Here is a 21,000-nt window from a genome sequence, read left to right on the forward strand (position 1 = left end):
CAAATGGAGCAATGCCACCCACTTCAGCCAGTGCCTCACAGTCAGCCTGACCAATGGAGCTCCATCGATTCCATTTGTCAACCAAAATTTGACGGCTGCTCTGAAGCCGATTATGCCTCTGCAACTTCCATGATAGCCTTGGCTGACGGAGGGGTTGTCGCAGACTTTTCCGACTCCAATTCGGAGGACATCTCTCTGGGATCTTCGGCAAATTCTTTGAGGGGTCGAAAATCTTGGGATTCGGAATACGACACCTTTGCAAGTGAGGACGAAGAAGAGGAAGACAATGGCATCAAGCATAACAACGAAGACAAAGATATCATGAGAGCGAACCTGTCCAAAACGTTGGATGACAAGTCTGCTTTGGGTTCTGACGATGAGTATGTCTCTTGTTCATCCTCGATTGTTGACTTGGATGAAGAAGTCATTGATTCACCGTCACATGATTTGGGACCTAAGTGCTCAAATAATGTCGAAATTGAATCTCTTGGATCTTCCACGGGATCCTTGGGCTTAAGCACTGTCAAACATGAGGCTAACTGGGATTCGGAATATGACACTTTTGCGAGTGACAATGACGAGGACGACGACGGCGACAATGATTTCATGAAACCAGAACCCTCAAGGCCGGCGGATGAACCATTTCTTAAAAGCCCTGATTCAGTTGATTATGTATCTGGATCATCATCCATGCATGGTCTGGATGAGAAAATCAAGGATCCTCCCCTCAAATTTGACACTTCGTTATCAAGCTCCGAACATCTATTGCTTAGATCATCCAAGGATGCCAGAGGTCAAGTTGTCTTTCGAGATGAGTCTGATTCGGAATATGACACTTTTGAAAGCGAAGATGACGACGACAACAACAACAACAACAACAACAATAACAACAACTACGATATCATGGAACCAGAATTCCCGAGAACAAAAGAAGACTTATACCTTCAGAGCATTTTTGAGAACTTTGTCAGATTTGGAACATTGCCAAGAGTAAAGCGAAAGACCAGGGATGTCAAGACCTCAGAAACAATTTTCAATGCCCAAGGCATCACCTATCCGACGTTTCCAAGGAAATGGACTTATGGAACACTTCCGCGACCACGACCCAAAGCCAGGAGTACAATACAACCGTCCACATTTTCCACATTTGGAACGTACTCCAAAAGCCATTCCATGATGCTCAATGTCGAGCCAGTTTTGAATCGCAATCTAGATTCCATTCCCGAGGAAATCGGCAGCCCTGTTTATGGACTGGCTCTAACCTCGGATGCCATGGCAAAACACGGGATCAAGGAGCTCTTTGAACGATCACACAGCACAATTCCAAGGTCATTTCAAGGCAGCGTCAAGAGAGCTAGAGATGTTAATGATTGGAACAAATTTGGATGAGGCTGAGGCTTTTGAGATGCTCCCATTCGCAGATTCGATCAAATGATTAATTGATGGAGCCTTGAAGCCTTAATTTATCACTCAACAATAATCCCTTAGGATCATCTGGACGAATGAGGCAACTAGGATTATGGATGGCTAATGGTTCGATGCATATTAAAGTAGGATTTCTTCAAAGGTGGTCTTCAACGGTGCTCGCCTAATTCGTCGTCAATCTGATCCAACCCAGTTTTGATGAGATGTCCATTATAAATAAAAGACTATCGCGAATCACATCCTCAGCTTCAATCATCATTTTGGAATGGCTTTGATGCATTTCCTTGTCTTCGTTCAAACCCCCTCTTTCGTTGCGCTCGGATCAAGTTGTCCAAATCGTAGCGCAAGATTGGCATCACTGTCAATATCCCGTTTATTTCGGTCGTCAGGAATGTTTCAATCACATTGGTGTACTCGGCGGGCTCGCCTGCGTCGGACCTGGTATTTGATTAGTGTAATATTGTGCTGTTCCAGTTTCTGTGAGTCACAATTTACCCCTAGTCATGCTCGTCTACCTTTTGTTATTTGGTCCAGAGGCGTTTGTCAATGGGGGCTCTAATTCTATCTGCTTAGCCTGACTTTTGGCCCAAAAGGGCATTACTCAGCACATTCATGCTCCGCAATCATCATTTTCCACCCCCTGGCATGAATACCCGTCGACCATGTCCAGTAAGGCCTCCTTTATCACGCACACACACCCTCCTCTTCCTCTTCATTGGATCCAAAATCCAGTGGCAAATAATCCCCTCTGACCCTTGTTTCCCGCCTTTAATTAACAGAACACTGGATTTGCTTCCATTTTCAGATGACATCCGAGCGATTTAAACGAGGGAATCCGTAGCCACCACGCTGACGCCCACAATCCCTAGGTCTGACGAGTCATGGACAACGAGTCCTTGAGCTCCGGAGAATCCGGAGGAGGTGGACCTGGCGGGTCCGAGCTCAACGAGAGTCTGCTCGTCCGGATAGGCGTGCCCGAGCTCCATGTGGACAAGTGTCTCCAGTTTCGAAAGGACGACCTCATTTGGGAGGTTAAGCAACAATGTTTGGCCGCCTTGCCCAAGGTAAGTGCCGCATCCATTATTCGGATTGATGGACCTTGAATCACAATTGCTCAAATACTAAACCTGGGGATTTGGGAAATTTTGGAGGGCTCGAAATCACCACATAGATCTGAGTTTTGTCCAAAAAAGGGAAAATGGACTCTTTGCTCGGGGTGAAAAGGGCAGCAATGATGATGGCTTCAAATGTGGCCCTAGTACTACCATTGGCCTCCTATCTTTATGCCTCGGCATTGCGCTGAATCTCCATTTTGAGCTGACATGGACGGAGACGATTTCGCAATTGCAATTACTCCGAATTGAAAACCCACCTTGGAGGTCATGTTTTCGACGACTTCTTCTTTCGCGCTCTTTTGTGACAGAGGACGAGCCCGTGGAGCTAGCTGGCCTGCTAGCTAGTAGTATCATTGAGGGCCATGAGAATGAGCTTCTTTTCATTTAAATGATTGGACTTTTTCCACCAACTCACGAGGAGGTGATGAAACGGTATTTTTTCGGTAGGCTATTGGGCGAAATCTTGGAAATTCAATGGCCCAATGAACTACTGAAAGTAACCCCGAGCTTCTCCAGGATAATTCTGAAGATGCACGATCTGGAGTGATAATCTAATTCCGATTGAACCGGAAAAAAAACAAGAGGGAAAGAAGCGATCCATCCGTTCATTTGTAGGTAGATTTCCTGCCCGCAGGGTCTTCATAATGAAATGATTTGTTTTATTCCCTTTTTTTACTATGAAAAAGAGAACTCTAAATTCAAATTCAGGAGCGATCCATGATTGTGAAGCCCCAAATAAATTGGTCAATTACGTTTTTTCAGAGGGCCATGGAGGAGGCTCCCGTCCAAATCGTAGCCTGAACTCTTTTTTTCCCCCTTCCTTATCTCATCAATTTGGGCGTCTCTCAGTCAGGTGTAGATCGGTCGAGGTGAAATTGGGTCATCAAATGCGGTATTTTTATCTCCAAGCTCCACATTGATCTTGATAACTGCATGCAGAGAGAGAATGGGAGACATATTTTCTAGTTCCGAAGTCTCGGGACCGTCTCGTAAATATGAAAGGCCTCGAATTTTGAACGCGAGCTGTTAAAAGGTAATGCAATTTGACAAGTTGGGTGTGGCTTGGGATTCGGAAGGCTCAAGAGCGAAAGGATTAATGCTTCAATCTTCTCGGTAACTTCCAGATACGGCTACGAATTCCTAGATTCATTTAGACTTGGGCCATTATTTGTTGTGCTTTGTTTCATAACCCTCCCCTCGAGAGACAATGAACAATCTGGGATGCATTTCTGCGGAACCATCTCGCATCTTGCTGATCTTTCGCGGCGTCTTCGTTTCGATTTTGGCGGTAAAAAAGACAGTCCTGATCAAGCCACTCGATATCCAGCCTGTTTTTGGCAAATAGGCATCCGTTTGATACCCTCCAATCCGACGGGGGCCACACCGGACAAATTGTAATCGGTACTCTTGATCTTGGCAAAGAACAATAGACCTCTGCATGCTAAATATGTCTTGTCTGCTCATAATCATATGCATAACAACTTGGACAGGTTCACCAACGCCACCCTTGCACATTGATGAATTCTCATAACAATTCCAGGGCCAGTCCTATTTTTCGCCCTGGGATGGCATTCCGCCCATTTTGGTGCGTCATGCAATGCGTCATTTTGAGATTGGTTGACTCTGGAGGGCTCCGAAATGGCTACTCGGTGATAGTCGGTAGTTAGGTGGTAGGACACCACTTGAGTTCTTTTCTCTCCCTCTCTATCTCTTATACGATAAGAAATACGGTAGATGATGTTCAAATCGTGACCTGTCAAAGTTGGATGTTATTAGAGCCTCCTCTTGTTTGGTTTCATCGGCAACAGTGGGATCCGGGCCCAAAGTCGACTTCTTCAGCATTGGAATGTCCTGTTCGACGTGGATTGGACGCGTTTGAAACGATGTGGTTGGGCAAGGTTTGAATCGGAAGCATTCGCTTTGTACACTTCCCCACGAAACCATTCATGGACGGACGCATTCACCCAAGTCGGAAGTCTAATTGAAATATCATTTACCATTCCTTCGCATTTGAAATGATCTCAAAAAATGGGCTTCGACCTTGGCTCCGAGTTAAGTCAGTGAGGTTCGTTGGTTCGAACGAGATATGCTCCGTACTAAATACTACCACATCTATGGCCAGATGGAAAGAGGCAATTATTGAATCCTTATTACGCGTAATCATAGCTCTGACTTGGTCCCGGATATTTGAGGTTATTTATGACCGGAGTGAGGAGAGCATTAGAGTCCGAAGCTAGACTTGATTTTAAATGCTCACATCTCGGAAGTCGGATGGAGGTAAAAAAAAAAAACTTCATTATCGAATTAAACTACCCGAACCAAGTTCTAGACACGCTAGTACAATTTGGTATGAAGTTGAGCTCACGGCAATTTAAAAGGCAGTCCAGTATGTACGTACATAAACAGGTTCCCTAGGAGTTTTTCCCTTTACACATTTTCTTTTTCGGTTCCATCCATCTTTCCAAAGTGATGACAACTTGTTGACAGTTATGATTCGAAGTAGCTCGTTCGACCGTTGTAAGCACGATATCGATGTTTATAAAATACATTCCACGTTCTTTGAGTAGGTCACCCGAGGCGATCGTTCTGCTCATAAAGGTTGATTTTGATCCACCTCCTCCTCATTCGCCTTAAGTTGGTCATGTTGTGATGGATCATTCATCTCTCAGGCTCATTTTTGACCATGTGTGATTTATGAACTGTTTTTGCTCAGTGGCGTGTTTCTAATACAGTGTTACCCACTGCAAGCAAGCCAGCAAGCCAGCAGCGGATTAGACCAATATGGAGCGTGGTTTGATACTTTAAGGATACTTAAACTCGTAAAAGTTTCAACTTGAGACCGTTCCATGATGGATGGTCCTTTTCTCCAGCCTGCGGCAAGGGTTGGTTTGACCATGGACTCCGAATGGTGCACAATATCTCCATTAATATTCCAAAGCCCTTGTCAAAAGAATTTGACCCCAAAACCAACGATGGTTCAAGACTCCCCAACAATGGCAAGGCTGTTTGCGCCATTCTATTTCCGTGTTCAAATAAGAAGGCCAGAAGGGAAGAAGTGGATGGAGGAGAAGGAAGAAAAGAGTAGCCGAGTGATGCTTCCAATGATGTGTCTGACATCCATAGACTTGATCAAAGGGGCTCGTTGGCCCATGACCTTGACGTGTTTCGAGACGAAAGAATAGCAAGGTTCTGCTTGACCATGACTTTAAAAAAAAGTGTTCAGAGCAATCGGGGACCCATATGTACAGCCCATGAATACATGTACAGCATGTAGTAGATGCGTACGTAGTAACTACGGACTGACTACGCATTGTATGGAGTCAGAATCTCCATTCCTGTGCATTGCAAACCGACACCGCTGATCTATGAAAGTTGTCGCGAAGTTCAAAGCCATCTTGGTCATAAATATTCACAGGTTCGGCGGGGACTTGTCATGGGATCTTCTTTCTTACCTTCTTTCGCACTGACCTCCCAAGTTGTTCACGAATTTGAATCAGATTAAGATTTCAATCGGATGCAGGGAGCGGGCCCTTTTTCCTGCCTACTTCATCCTGAGATATATTGAAAGATCATCGAGATGCAATCCTTCATCTCGGACCTTGGCTGGGCTAATCATGGAGATTATGATGGCTGACTGTCTGTCTGGCTGTCTGGCTGCCTGGCTGGCTGGTGCGGTTTTGTGTCACTGCAAAAATAGTGGCGACACTGTCGCGGGAAGATTTACGGGGAAAATGATGAATGTTTGCCACGTGCGGCGAATAGCCATTTGATCAGATTAGTCCATTGACTCGTTGGGTGTTCATTGCTGTTCAATGGCCAGAGCAGCCTGGCAATCCAGCCAAGAGGTGGTATCAGGCCCATTTGGCTTTGAATAAACGTCTATGGTGTTCATACAACACAGCGGGACATCTCATCTGAATGCCAGCATCCTTCCGAGTTCCTCCAAGTTACTCCGCAGCCAGCGCGTTTTCCTTCCTTCACTTTCTTCAATGGCCATTTCATTCGATTTTATTCAAATTTTATCCCAACCAGATCCGACTTTTATTCTCCCACCTTTTCCCGTTGTTGGAAAGAATGCTTGAAGTTTGGCATTTTATGCCTCTCAAAGGCCTATTTTTGTACATATATACGACTTCCCCGTCTCACTCGTAAGAAAATAAGAACTTGGAATGATTCGAATTTTGATGAATCCTGCCGCTCCTCGAGAAGCACGTGGTTCATTCTTTCACCTCTTTCAAAGCGATCGAGAATCACTTTTCGAAATTGCCAAATTTCTTCCCTCCCATACGATTGCCGCTGATGATGATGATGATGATGATCATCATCATCATCATCATCTTCGCCCACCACACCACCACCACCACCACCTTCACCTTCATGCTCGCATATGGTTCAATGTCACCATACGCTCAATTTATCGTCTTATCCGAGGATTGATCAATGCACTCACAGAGCCATCCTCGTCGCTTTTTATCAAGTACACACACTCACACACACACATGTGCAAAAACTTCCTCACGTCACGAGGAATATTCCCGCATTTTTTGGTCCTGCCAATAAATCCATCCATGTTGTGAAACTTGATTGTTGAGTGTCCGCCCGGCGAGGAAAAGACTGCCAAATTGGTATCGATGATCCATCCATGAGGCAAGAGTGCGGAGAGGACATTCATGACTTTGAAATCCAACCCCAAATATTGACTCCATCTCTCTTGGCCAAACCTGGTATTGGCTCTTCCGATTGTGTGAAACTGACAATCAGGTGATAAAGGAGCTTCAGTTTTTTCTCGCTCCGCCTCCTTCTTCCTTCGTCTTCCTTCGTCTCCCACCAATAACGAGGATCTGTTCAAAGGGGCTCTTTCAGACCCAAAGCGATGAAACGAACCTATTTGTTGTCTTCCCCTACTACAGGAAAACAACCCTTCCTTTGTGATTCCAATGAGAACAACGAGGGGAGGAGAGAAGGAGAAAATGCGAGAAATTTGTCAATTGTCAGAACTTTTTTCACATGTAAGAAGATCCTTCAGTACCAACCATCGCCACCCTTGCCGAATCTCATTTCAAAAGAGTAAGTGAGAGAGAAAGAGTCCCCGTGGAGCGTGCCCTGAATTGACCAGGCGTAAGAAATGAATGTAAGCCCGTGTTTCTGTCTTTGGGTGTGAAATATGTCACCAGAGAGAGAGAGAGAGATGTTCCAACTATTTCAAACACGCCGTCTGGCATCACTGAAAACACGTTGCTCGGGTGCCGAAAGTCCATTGATCTATTGCTCCTCTGAAGATCCGATTTGACCCTCGTTTTGGGTTTGAATGTTTGAAGGGCAGACCTGGTGTGCGGTTCGGACGTCACAAGTGACTTGAGCTTGATGTGCATGCAGACCCCTCATGAATTCGACCACAGTGTTCTTGCTTGGATGAAACTGATGAATTTTAAGGCCCACGTTCGTTGGTCCCCCGGATTTATCGATGACTCTCAATCGGAGATCTGATCGAGCCCAGCCACTCTACATACATAGATGTGTAAGTCCGGACCTCAGATATTGAAAGAATGTTCGAGTTGGGTTGACACCAAGGATGATATGTCAATAATTTGAATGGTTAAGAAATGCTTAGCCGGTCTGAATCATGTAGGATATATTGGTACTGAGAGTTTTATTGGCATATCCCATGGAAGATGCATTGGTGAAATAATCCCTTCGCTTTGAGATTTATTTGTCTATGTAGAAGTAAAACGGGATCCGTTCAAGTCTTTCCAAGTCAGGTGGGCATTATTTGTAATTTGCCTGAGCCACTTTCCCATCGTTGTTCTTGAAATTTGAGCCCCTTTGGCCGGTTGTGCATCATTCCAGGCTCAAAGATGAATGATTTTCGTGTTAGCTCCCTTCACCTTTCGTCTTCATTGACCGACTTTGAACGCTTTTTATCGGACCTGACAGGCAGATCCTAAATCTGTCGAGACTTATTCTAGTTTGCCTCAATCTCTCGGGAGAGTAGTTCTTTTAATAGTCCCGTTTCTCAGACTCTTCTCTATTCTTTCTAAGATAGTGATTGAAAAGAACCGGTTATGTATGTGTAAGGGTTGCCAAATGGCTTAGTCGTGCAAAATGAGACAGACGCATTCAGTCCAAATCGACATATTTTAACATTAATTTTGCAATTTTAATGCATTTACTAAGGGAGTGACTGGTTTGGGTTGCCAAGTTCTCATTAGGTTCACTTACCCTAAAAAGTCAAGCCTTTTGTTCTTCGATACAGTATCTAGATGCCAATTCCAGATTTATGTTCTTCTCGTTTTGCACTTATGGCAAAAATTCGGTCGTTATTACGCTGAGGATTCCAGTCTCTTCAGTTTGAGTTGGAATTCCTAAGATTGCGAAATGGGGATATTCACTAATATTGAAATCATGATATGCAAGAACTTGTAGTAACTATTCGTTCGTTTCGTAGTCAAAAAGTTGTGCTTCGTCATTGTCGTCTTTTAGTACATGTCCTACTCGACACATTAAAGCGCCCTCTTGTTCGTCAATCTTCTTGTTCTTTTAGCCTAGGTGAAAACACATTCGTCTGTTTCAAAACGGTTTTTAGCGTTGACCTTTAGTGATGTGTTGTTGAGCATTGGTCAGAATTGGAGTAAAAGGTCGCGAAGCCTGATTTGTCCACCCAATCTGGCCGTGGCCAAGTCCACCAAAAGTCCAAACTTGAAATGGCACTTAATGAGGGCCATAAACCCGCCTGTAATGAAGAAAAAAAAACTAATCTCGAGAGGACAAAATGCCCAAAATTCGGACGTGTATGAGATTAGTACTTTTTATGACACTCGTCGGCTAAGATCTCCACAGTCTATTTTAGGGACCTTGGAACGAAACTGGAAGGAGCGAGTGACATTCGGAGAATTAATTGTCAAATTGGGAAGCAAAGAAAGGGGTGGGAAACAAAGAGATAAATGCGAGGTGCACTTTATCAAGATGAGGAAAGAGGGCTGGCTCAACGGGTCCAGAGGCTTCCATATTTGGGCATATCTTCAGGCCCTACTCGGTTACATATTCATGGGGTTCGGTTCCCTTTTCGGGAAACACGCCAAGATCCTCATAAATTGGATTCAGCAGGATGGATCAGCATAATTTCGGTCTCTTTAACCTAAAGAGCTGTGTATGTACACTTACATATGTTTGTGGACATGTGTGCGTGTGTGTGTTCGTTTAATTCCACCTTGACCAATTGTCGGAATTTGAAGCCCTCGGAAATTAATCTTCCACTCGGATTATTGCTGTCGTTGTTGTTGTTGTATGATTGTACAACTTTTTGCTTCACGCCCACTCCAGATCTGTCTGAACGGCGGATAAAGTGAATACACCTATTCATTCAATTAGAGCCACCTCTACAAACAACACCTGTGTGGATTGAAGAACATACCCACATCAAGGAGGGAAAGAATCAAGGAGTTAATCACGAACAATCACACCTCAACCAACGACATGAAAGTCGAAAACTGGATAATATGATTCCGATCCTTGATTTGACCGTCTTCACATCTATGAATGGTGATTGTGTGACAATTGTCGGCAATGAGTTGTCTTGAATTAATTTGAACACCTCGACCCTGATAGCCTCAAAAGCTGTTTTGAAAAGGGGCTCGTTTCTTTGAAATGATCTTGATGTGACAATCCTCCCTTTATTCTCGTTCAGTCAGAATGGAGAGAAGATAGAAACCAAAGACACCAGTCACGAATCTCAATTGTCATCGAGCTTTAAATAAGAGATATTCAGTAGATCATATGTTCTAAGGACATGAGCTCAAGTGCTGTCTTGTCAAGTTCTCTTGTGTTCTTTTCCGTCTAGTCCACTGTACTTATTACAAAGAGAGATGTCAAGGTAAATGTCATCTAATGCTCATTGAATATTTGGGGCTTGGCTTACTCATGTCCATACCTGTTCATTTTTCAAAATTGAGATCCAAACTTGGGATCAAAGTAAAGCTCGCTTTTCCGGTCTGTTTCAAAATTGTAGACCTATTTCCTTACCCGACCTTAGATGGCGCTTCTTAGCAGGCTACTCGATCTAATAATGAGTACTAAAATAACAAAAATGTTAGTTAAAGTACTTTGAGTATAGAACGGCGATATTTCCGGATCATTCCATTTCTAGTACACGTGATTTTAGCAAGACCCGTCCGTCATCACACAAAAGTATTTAAATGATGTCCGGATTTGAAGCTTTCCAGCGATTGCATTTTTTCTTTACCAATTATTGCATTGAGGAGCTGTTTCAATCCATCGCTAAGAATGAAAGTTTCCGTCTACTCAGGTGTTTTTGTCATAACAGAACGTTAAGCAGATTAGCGTTAAAATAAATGACGCGCAAAAAAGTTGATTACCTTCTGTCATGTAAGTTTTTGGTGGTTAGAGGTAAGCCCATTTTTATAAAGAAAAAAAAAAAGATTAGCAGGGTCTTAGAGACCCAATCAGCACCGGAAACGTCTCGGATTCCCGTTTCTTACTCATCTTCTGAAAACAATTGCGCAATCCCCCGCCCTGCCGCCATGCTTCAATCTGATAATCCTTTATGGTCAAAGTGCCCGATCTAAGAATCATTGTTCACTTTTATCTCTAGGTAGCGGAATGGTTCCAGGTACGTATTCCAAGACATAGAGCATGAAAAACCGGATTGTTCGTAGGGCTAAAAGTGTTACCACATGTTGCATATCCGACCAGCTAATTTATCGAGACTGCTTGTCTTCAATTCCACTCTTGCTCACTACATACAAGTTAGAGAACACGACCATCCACCATCCACCATCCACCATCGATCGCGGAGGGATGATGGAACAATGAGACTGTCCATTAGTAGTAAAGCCCTCTCAATATCCACAGGGATGGAATGACGATGAGGGCAATTCCGGACACATTCCACCCCCCCTCCTCATTCCTTGCAACCCCCTCCAAAACAACCATTTTTGTATTTTATGACCAGACTTCCAAGGTTTTTGATCGCAACGCCCATTCATGGATGGCGGATTCTTTAATTTATTTCCTATTCTCTCCGTATCCTCGTAGCCTTACAATCACCCCTCCCCCCCAGTTCATGAAGCCATAAGACGCGCTACAAAGTACAAAGTGTCGGTAGAGAGTGCATGAGAAAACAATCTTAAGACCCAAGGCGATGTTCAGTTGTTCATTTAGATTCGAAAAAAGCCTCAATCTTGAACCGGTCTGGACGTCAATGCACACCAAAATCGACTGGAACGGAGGTTCAAAAGTGTTTTCCCCCCCTCAAATGGGAAGAAAAAACCGCTCATGTGTCGTATTAGGTCTGATTGGTACCTAGTTCTTGTGACCCGCGTATTTAGCGTAAATTCCTCTTTTCTTCTTGATGTTGGACTGGACGGGTTGAACTGAGCGTGGTGGTAATAAGAAAAGCTTGATTTATCTCTTTTCAGGAACTGACTGAGAGTTTCAATTATGGTCTCTTCTTGCCTCCATCCAAAGGCAAAGCCGGGAAATTCCTGGATGAAGAACGACGACTTCGAGAATACCCAATGGAGGAGCCCATCGGCTTTTTGGAGGTACAGTTGGAAGAAGCTACTTTTTCCCCACTCACTTTCTTGCTCTGCCACCGCTGAACGAGTCCTCTCTAAAGCCTATTGTGAGAGTCATGGCTAAGGTGGTGATGATTGGTCTTGGCCCACAATGAGATCCGGTCTTTTTCACCCCTCCTCCATCCTCACAATCGACTCCATTAAGAGATGTCCTTTCAATATATAGATTTAAAGTTGGGGACTCGATGGATTCAAATGATTACGGCATTCCTCGGTCTAGACAGGTTTTTGTCGTCGTTCATTTCAATATTCCCAAGCTCTTATACCAAATTTGAGGCCAAGACCTCCATGATTTCTTACCTTACTTACTACATATACGTCCATGTCCAATGGTTTGTTTTTGGACTGAATGTTTCCGTTTCCGGATGGCGTGGGTGGGTGGTTAGTGGGGGGTTCTATTTAAGTGAGATCTCTCAAGTATTTGTGTCTTGAGAGTACCTGAAAGAGTCATTATGATTGGATCCAGCAAATTGCCCACATTATTCAAATGTTCAAGCAACAATTGCAGCAATGTCCAGTGGTTCATTTCCCGCTGATATGATGGGCCAAACAATTGGTACTTTAAATGCTTCAAATGGCTTGGATTCAAACAAACGGGAAGGCCGATCTTGAATGAGAAGACAATCATTCCTCTGCTCATGAAGAATAGCAAATTTTGAAACAAGCTTAATTTGGAATTCGCTCGTTTCAGCTCAAGTACAAAAGCCGCGTGTACAAAACTCTCCAGATGGACGAGAAACAAGTGAAGAATATCAATTCCAAGGCTAGTCTCAAGAAATTCGTCGACCATGTGAGCAACAACAATGTGGAGAAGATCAACAAGATGTGCGCCAAAGGATTGGACCCCAATTTCCACTGCCAAGACTCGGGAGGTAAGTCACGTGATTTCTCATCATTCCAAATGTGTCCGGGCACTGAAATTCTCTCCTATCATTTTGGGTCCATTTTCCCAATGACACGAGGGCTGTGTGAAAATCCGCCTCTGACAAAAAACATGGCTTTATTGCCGGTCCTCACAAGTATGCTAATGTCATCTCAAGCTCAAAAATCTTCTCCCCTCTCACTTGGTGGGTGGGTGAGTGCATGCGTGAGCGTGTGAGTGAGAAAATTGCCCATTTTTCATCATTTCTGTTAGTGCGGTGGGGCACTTTAACGAGGGTTTACCTCCATTACTTCGGGTTTTTTTCCCTCCCGGGGTACCTGGCCCAGACCAGATGCATCCCAAAACCACCACCAACCCTTTCTTTACTATCTTGCACAGTTTACCCGCACACTGGCAAATTTATAGGGAAGCCCCCATTTTCCGCCCAAATTGTTCCCAACGACCATTCCGCAAACAGGCATGAACCATTGGCAAAAAATTAATGGATCGTATCAGGTCCCAGTTCAGCGTTTTGAGCTTGGAATTTGATCAAAGCTCAGAGGAGTGGATTCACACTCGACAGTGTAAACTGGTGGTGATAATGGTTCGGTTGATGGTGGTAGTGTTCTTTTCTTCTGGGATACCTACCCGCCAGTACTGTTCAGTTGTATGTGTACAGTACATACGTACGCACAATGTATTGGGCGTGAGTTAATTTTTCTCGGAACAACAAAGATTTTGCATTTTATTGCCTGCGGGACGCTCCCCAGAACTTTCATGAACATTTGCCATTCACTCGAGGGCCTCATTTGAGAGAGTGGCCCAGATTATCTTCGTTGCGGTGCAGTCCATAGCGGTTGGAGACTGGGGAAACTCGAATGATTGGATGCGTCAATGCATCATTTGGTGTCAAAGATACATCCAGTCACTCACATTGTACCAACATTATACACTCGTGCAGTACCATCTCGGATTTCTGCAGGAATGCGTGTTTGTTGGCGCATCTCCATACTTTGCAGAAACGCTATTCTGAGCCTGAAGAGTCGCATTCAAAGGCTGTCAAGGTCTCTGGATATCGAGCCATAAAATGGTTCTCATTCAAACCAAATTCGCCAAGAGTGCATCATCCAAGAATTCCTTTTGCGGCTCAGACCATTTGGACCCTTTAGACGTCTGGAAAATACTTCGGAACTCGCTCGCGATTAGCACTTTGACAGTTTTCGAAATCGCACCAATATAATGGAAGGGTGAATTGTTATGGTTCTTGCTTGCTTGCTTGCCCAGGAGCCTTTCATTAGATCCCTAGAAACGTGGCATTAAAACTTGCCCCGGATATCTTGAGCACTTTCTTTCGATCCTATGTCCGTGTAACTACTGTGCCTGCTTGTACCTTATCCGAGTTGATTTTATCCTTCAATGAATCAAACTGAAGAAGAAGGAATTGTGCACTGTATTATATGAGAAACGATGAAGTGGCTTGTGCAAAATTTATGAAATGTTTCAAAGTAAGCTGAATGGTGGTTTCTCTGCAACCTATCACTTTTTGCCCCCTTTGACACGCCTTGATGATTTGAGCATGGCACTATCGGTTGGCCTTTTAGACTTTATTATGGCCGACATTGTTCAGAGCAATCTGCCAGCTCCAAAAAGAGCGGCAGCGGCATCTTTTCAGGATCAGTCTCATAACCATCCAAGTAGCGTCGTTAATGATCGGCTATTGAGACCATCTCAACGTAAACGACTCAATCGCTCCGTGTGTGTTTTGGGGGGGAGGAGTATCCATCCTAATGTGGTCGAAACAAATGCCATACGTTTGTCTACACAAGGATGGATGAACGAATGACTTAGTGAGTGAGTGTGTGGCCTGAAGACTTCCTGAAGTCTGAAGTATGTATTTGAATGGATGTGCCAATTGGTGGGTGTCAATTTGCCCCGATAACTCCATCACCTTCTCGATCCATTCTGGTCGGTCTAGCAGGGAAGGGAGCAAAAAGTGGGTCGGTCAACACTGGAGCGGTGGCATCAATCAGAGCGAATTCCCTCCTCTTTGACGATTGCCAAATTTCATGATTCCAGCAAATTACGTCGCTTCAGTGAGTGGGTAGAGGGTGTTTTGTTCATTTGTGTGTCTTCCAGGGTCTCAAGCCCCACACATGCTGGATTCGCTCTCCAGGAACGCACAGCTGTCAATGGGTGATCTCCGTGCGTACAAGAGAGAACAGAAGTTGTCTTGTCAAATGAGCATTTTTTCCTCACCGACCAACGGGAATACGCCCAAGAATGTCAGCAATGGCTCCGATGAGTGCATGCATGCATGCATGCATGTATGCATGCATTCACCGTTTTAATGGCATAAGGAGGGCCCTGAATTGGGATTGATTAGCTCAGGATGTTCAATTACTTCCATAGAGACTAGGTACTGTATCTGCTGTAACTGGTGTAACTGGGATGACTGACTGGACCCTCCTCCTTCGTTCCTTCCTTCCTTCCTTCCCCGATTGTCTTGACCCATGTGGTCAGCATTGGAGATTGACTCCCAAGAAACCCTCATCCAAAGTCCACTTGTATTTTAGCGCATTCTTCAGGCTTCTTAAGGTCAGAGAACTGACTAGAAATGGTTATGGCAGTCGTAAATATCTCACCTTGACATCTAAAAGTGGGAACCCCAAAAGGCGTTCTGACATCGCAATTTGGGGAAATGATATTCGTAACAACAGAATGCACCTTTTGAGGGGCCTTTTTACACGAGTAGTTTCAATTCCAAAACCACCAAACAATGTCCACCCTCTGCCAAGAGGGACAAGTGCTTAGTTAAACATACTTTATGACTTCATTATTCGTGCAGATCAAACAAGTGCCTCGTGAGAGTCTTTTATGCCAATCGCTCAAGGCCTATTCTCTCCCTCACTAACCTCTTAATGAACACTTCAGTTAGGAGACCTCTAGAGGGCAGAGAAAAAAATCGAACTCTAGTCAAACCCACCCCTTTCAATGGGTTCATGTCACGCAATGATCAAGAAGCAGATTCAAACATCGGACGCTGTTCCGCATTTTTGTTTCTTCTAAACATACATAGAGTGGAGTAAGTGGCCCTTGAAAACGTCAACCAGTTGGTTGGCAGAACGTTCGCCGTATCTTCTCCAACATCTCCGAATATATTGGCAGCACAATGCATTCATTGGTGCATCCATTCTGATTGCGTTGGTGTCTGATCAATATCATCATATGCACCCAATGTGTGTTATTTGACCCTCCCAATCACAGCTTCGTTATCCGAAGGCTATTATGTAGTGTGTTTGTACATATGTACTCGTACCTCCTCCGTAACTCGTCCGTTAACTGTCGTCGTATGTCCTCATTTCAGAGACGCCCCTGACCTTGGCCACCGGGGTCAAATCCAAGACTGCTCGTCTGATCATGTCCTTGATCAACGGCGGGGCCATCATCGATTTCCGCACCAAGGACGGCTCCACGGCCATGCACTCGGCCGTGATGAAGAACAATTGTGAAGCTCTCCGCACATTGCTCGATCTGGGAGCCAGTCCCAACTACAAGGATGCCAAGGGTCTCACTCCGCTTTATTTGACGGTGACGCAGAGCTCGGATGTGGACCTGATGGACACCTTGCTCCATGATCATGCTCAAATCGGCTTGGCCGACCTTCAAGGCTGGCAGGAAGTGCACCAGGTAATCATCATCGTGATGCACTTGTTTATGATTGGCTGTCACGGACAAAGTGCCTTTGATTTGAGACACCTGCACGCATTGGTATCAGCCAGGATCGGCGCGATGACCTCACGATAGTTGTTTATTTAGCCGCACGGTCGACGTATGTACATTCCATTTTCGGGGCTATCTTACTCTTTTGATGGCATACTGACTTTATTGAGTTTTATGGACCTTTAACAGTCGATTTAGACCTCGCCGATCGAGCTATAAATTGGCACATGAGGTCTTCATTGAAGGAGGCAAGCTTCTATGTAAAAACTCGGACTGCTCGAGTTCAGAAAATATATTGATCCATTGCTTGCATCACCCGTAATCGTTAAGATCTAGAAGTGTTCCTCATTTCCAGCCTTTGATATACCCGTAATGTAAAGGAATATGCGTCACGAAGCCCGGTCAAGCGACCATCCTTCCACTTTTTTTTCTATCCCCAACGTTCGTCCTCTTGATGAAGTCGTGTCGATGACTGGATTTGAAAATCGTGCTTGACTTTGAACAAGTGTCAATGGAAGTGACTTTTTGTGCGCGTGTCGTGAGCGCTCATTGCTGAAGGACAGTTTCTTCCACTCGTTAAATTAACCCATACGATCAGGGCGAGGATTTATGATTCCTCACTGCTTCACTCTATAGTGGATTGCAGGTATAATAATAAAACGCCTGACTCGAAGAAATCTGCATCAAAATCATATCAGAAGGCTTAAAGGCATTTTGGAATGTGCAGGAATTAAGCTGACGATGAAGCATAAGGGCAGTGAATGATCATGAACAAGTGAGGACGCTCGTTTACTTAAAGTGGATGCAGAGTTTTGCCTGGAATTAGTGAAGATTTCTTTTTACGAGATGAACTCCTATGAAGCATTGCCACTCGCCACGACGGGCGTGCAAATCGCTAAAAAGCCTTTTAAATCCCAAAAGTTCTCATCAAATGCAAAGTTCGAGCATCAGCTTGATTTAACCCCATGTTGCAAAATTTCCTCCTTTTCAGGCATGTCGAAATGGATTGCTGCAACATCTGGAACGGCTTTTGTATTATGGGGCGGAGAAGAATGCTCAAAACGCCTCTGGGAACACGCCCTTGCATGTGTGTGCCGTGAATAGTCAGGAATCCTGTGCCAGAAGTCTCCTGTTCAGAGGGGCCAACAAAGAGATGCTGAATTATGCGGGTCAGACCGCTTTCCAGACCGCCGTCATTGCCAATGATGCCAAGCTCTCTGAACTGATCCAGAACCACAAAAGCACGGATGTCAGTAAGTATTCAAGTTCGTGTGAAATGGCAGGGTGTCTTTCTATCTATCTATCCATTGTGCCACCACAACGAGGAGGGAGGGTTTCAATGTTTTTTTTCCTACAGAATTGAAGTCCCTGAGATTGAAAGTGGGTAGGTTATCTCATTTAGGGATTACTTTAATCCCCTTTAAACCAAAAAGTCACATGTCAGTCAACTCGAGCTAGGGCATAGGGAATCCAGGTGGAGACGCAGACATGCACATCTACCCCACAGGGTTAGGCGCGAGTACACTTGCAGATATTGTAGACCGTTACACCAGTTCAAATCACCCAATTACTCTGTCGGGATTAAAATGGGATTATAGTTGATAGGGGGTAAATGTGGCTTTTAGAATTCTAAAAACCATTTTGGTTTTGGATCCAATATGTGATGCTATTCTATGTCGTTATAAATTTTCAAAAAAATGTTATTTTGACACCCTGTGCAAAATTTCAATAACATTGGAATGATCCTTGGTTAACCAAAATATGCTCGTAAATGCTCACGCGTCATTGAGCCTAACCCTGTACACACAGACTACTTCTGTCAATTGTGCCCGAAATCCGGAAGGTGGAAGGTTAGTACAGAGCAACTAAAGAGTAACTCGTGCTGGTAGGAAAGGATGTACCTAATCCGCGTTTTGGTGGATCAAACACCGTTCCTTGACGGGGTTACATATGTCCACACCCACAGCAAATTAAGCAAACCCTTTTTCCGTGTCAAGAGTAACATGGGAAAAATGTGCAAATCCCTTTGTTCACCTTTTAACTCGCCTCCACGAGATCCTGAGAGTGCACAATTTATCTCTTCTTAATAAAGCTGATGCCCAAGGGTGTTGAACATTGGAACCCTACAACCGCCTCGTTGAATGTCGTCTGAGAAAATCGAACTTTTTTGCAATTCCTTGTCGCCTGCCCAGCCTTCAAAATTTTGGCAGCCAAAACTGCCGTCACAGCACAAATTCACGAAAGTTTGTGGGTCCTGCCACTCCCACAGCATGCATGGTTTTACCCATGGCTTTTAGACCCTACCTAAAAGGGAGAGGACGGGACCCAATTTGATTGGGTCCCAGGGTTTGGACCGCTTCCACTTTAGGAGAGAGAACAAGCAAATAGACCGACTTTAAGTCCCTCAAGGATGTGCTGGTCCTCATTAAGGTCTATAAGAGCCCTCAAATCACACAGGCATTGAGAGTTTCACGTAGGGGTCATGTGAGGACGGTCATCCTCCCGTCGTACGTTTCGAAAAGAGAGACTAAGTCTAGCAATGATCCAGGGTCAAATGGAACTTATTAGGGTTTTGGGCAAGAATTGGAAACGGATTTAAAGTTTAATCGGGTGCGCTATGTTGAGCCGACTGAAAGTTGTGTTCCATTTTGGTGTTCCTGAAAAGTTGAAGGCTCGTAAGCAGGCTTTAAAGGGCCCAGGAGAAATCCTGTTTCTCTCTCTGTGTTCAATGCCCAACAGTTCTGGGAGCGAAGAAGAAGAGCGAAGAAGAGCAGAGACGAGGTGTCTCAGGAACGAACACGCTTCTTGCCTGGTCCTTCGTTTTGATAAACTTTAGTTCCTCAAGTAAGCACTACCAAACAAAGTTTCTAGACAAGACAAAAGCGAGAACAGGATGAGTAAGAAGCGGGTCTGAAACGGTGTTCCGCATCTTAATGAAAATCATGAATGATGCGACGTGGTCGATCAATGTTGGGGAAACTTAAGATCAACCCATTCTGAAGAGCAAGCAATCCTCCTCGATCCTCTTCTTGCTGTTGATCCACGTCAAATGGAATCAAAAAAAAATTGAAGCAAGTAAAGGAAAGTTCAATTGTCGAAGGCACTCGAAAACATCAACGCAACCTTGCGCAGCCGTACTCAACGCAACCTCGGTTGAATTTCTTGGCCTTCATTTTGCCTGACCTTTGGTCACCCTGTAAGGATGACAATGGTGTTATTCCTCATCAAATGGAACCCACATGAATTGTGGCTCACGCAAACCCTTCGCCGTACTGTAGGTGTGCTACATTGTAGTCCATGTCAGCTCTCTCAGCTATTTACATGTGGTTCTCTCGTTTCTCCGCTCACATACTCTTCGGAGTTACTTGTAGTCCGTTACAGTTTGTGAGTTCATTCTTCTTCCCTTGCTTCTCGCTGGTTGTTGGGTTGTCGCGCATTTTTAGCATGGATGAGATGGATATTCTCTGTTCGTGTTTGCCAATTCCCCCAAGGTTGACCAAGTTCCATGAGACCCCTCCTCAAAGTAGCCGATCTGACAAATTAACCTGCCTCTAAAGCTCATTCCATTAAGTGGCTAGCTCTATATAAATGTGCATGTACCCACCAAGCAGTTCAGAATATTCTCAGTCCTCCCCCAATTCAGTGTCTGTTCAGACTTGAGAGAAAAGAAGGCTCTTTGAGGATTTTTCTCACGCTCCTTTCTCTCCATCTCTCTCTTTACTTCTTCCATCCTTCTCTCTCTCTTTCTCTCTTCCTCCCTCACACTCACTCTCTGGTTGAAAATTGCAGTTCCATTCAAAGACACGCCATCCTACAACCCTCGACGACGTCGAGCGTCCTCCGCGGCTGGCGTCGGCGGCGTCGGTGCAGCCTCCAATTTGGGTGGGATGTCCTCATCGTCCTCGCTCTCGCGATCAGTGTCGGATGCGGCCTCGATGAGGAGTGGGTCCATTCAAATGGAGTCACCGGCCATCCTCAGTCTTCGAAGCAACAGCAGTGCCAGTGGGAGTGTTCACAGTGGGCGGAGTAGCTCAGCCTCATCCTTGATGAAACCGCCTTCACCTTCACCTTCGGATCGGAGTATTCCACCCTTCTCGTCCGGATCGTCGGTGTCGGAAGTGTCCTCGGGAGGATCCACCACCATTGGCAGCACCTCCAGGAACGGAAGCTTGGCCGGTGTCCACGTTTTAGGCTTGGGGGCTCCGATTATTGAAGATGAGCAATTGGATTCGGCCTCCACCCTGGCTGCTCCCTACACCAATGGTAAGACAAAGAGAATCACTTC

At 44.8% G+C, this 21,000-nt stretch overlaps 1 protein-coding gene across 1 annotated transcript in view; it reads left to right on the forward strand.

Annotated features, from left to right (window-relative positions):
* Positions 1 to 21,000, forward strand: part of LOC131877469 (uncharacterized) — a gene marked incomplete in the record, with an annotated part of 67,702 nt that overhangs the window by 42,966 nt on the left and 3,736 nt on the right. Inside the window, 6 exon segments of the mRNA XM_059223147.1 lie at positions 2,231 to 2,489; positions 11,975 to 12,100; positions 12,825 to 13,005; positions 16,360 to 16,682; positions 17,707 to 17,968; positions 20,505 to 20,978. Coding sequence (XP_059079130.1) covers positions 2,307 to 2,489; positions 11,975 to 12,100; positions 12,825 to 13,005; positions 16,360 to 16,682; positions 17,707 to 17,968; positions 20,505 to 20,978 — 1,549 coding nt within the window.

This window comes from Tigriopus californicus, chromosome 3 (assembly GCF_007210705.1).
Source record: "Tigriopus californicus strain San Diego chromosome 3, Tcal_SD_v2.1, whole genome shotgun sequence".
Lineage (NCBI taxonomy): Eukaryota > Metazoa > Arthropoda > Copepoda > Harpacticoida > Harpacticidae > Tigriopus > Tigriopus californicus.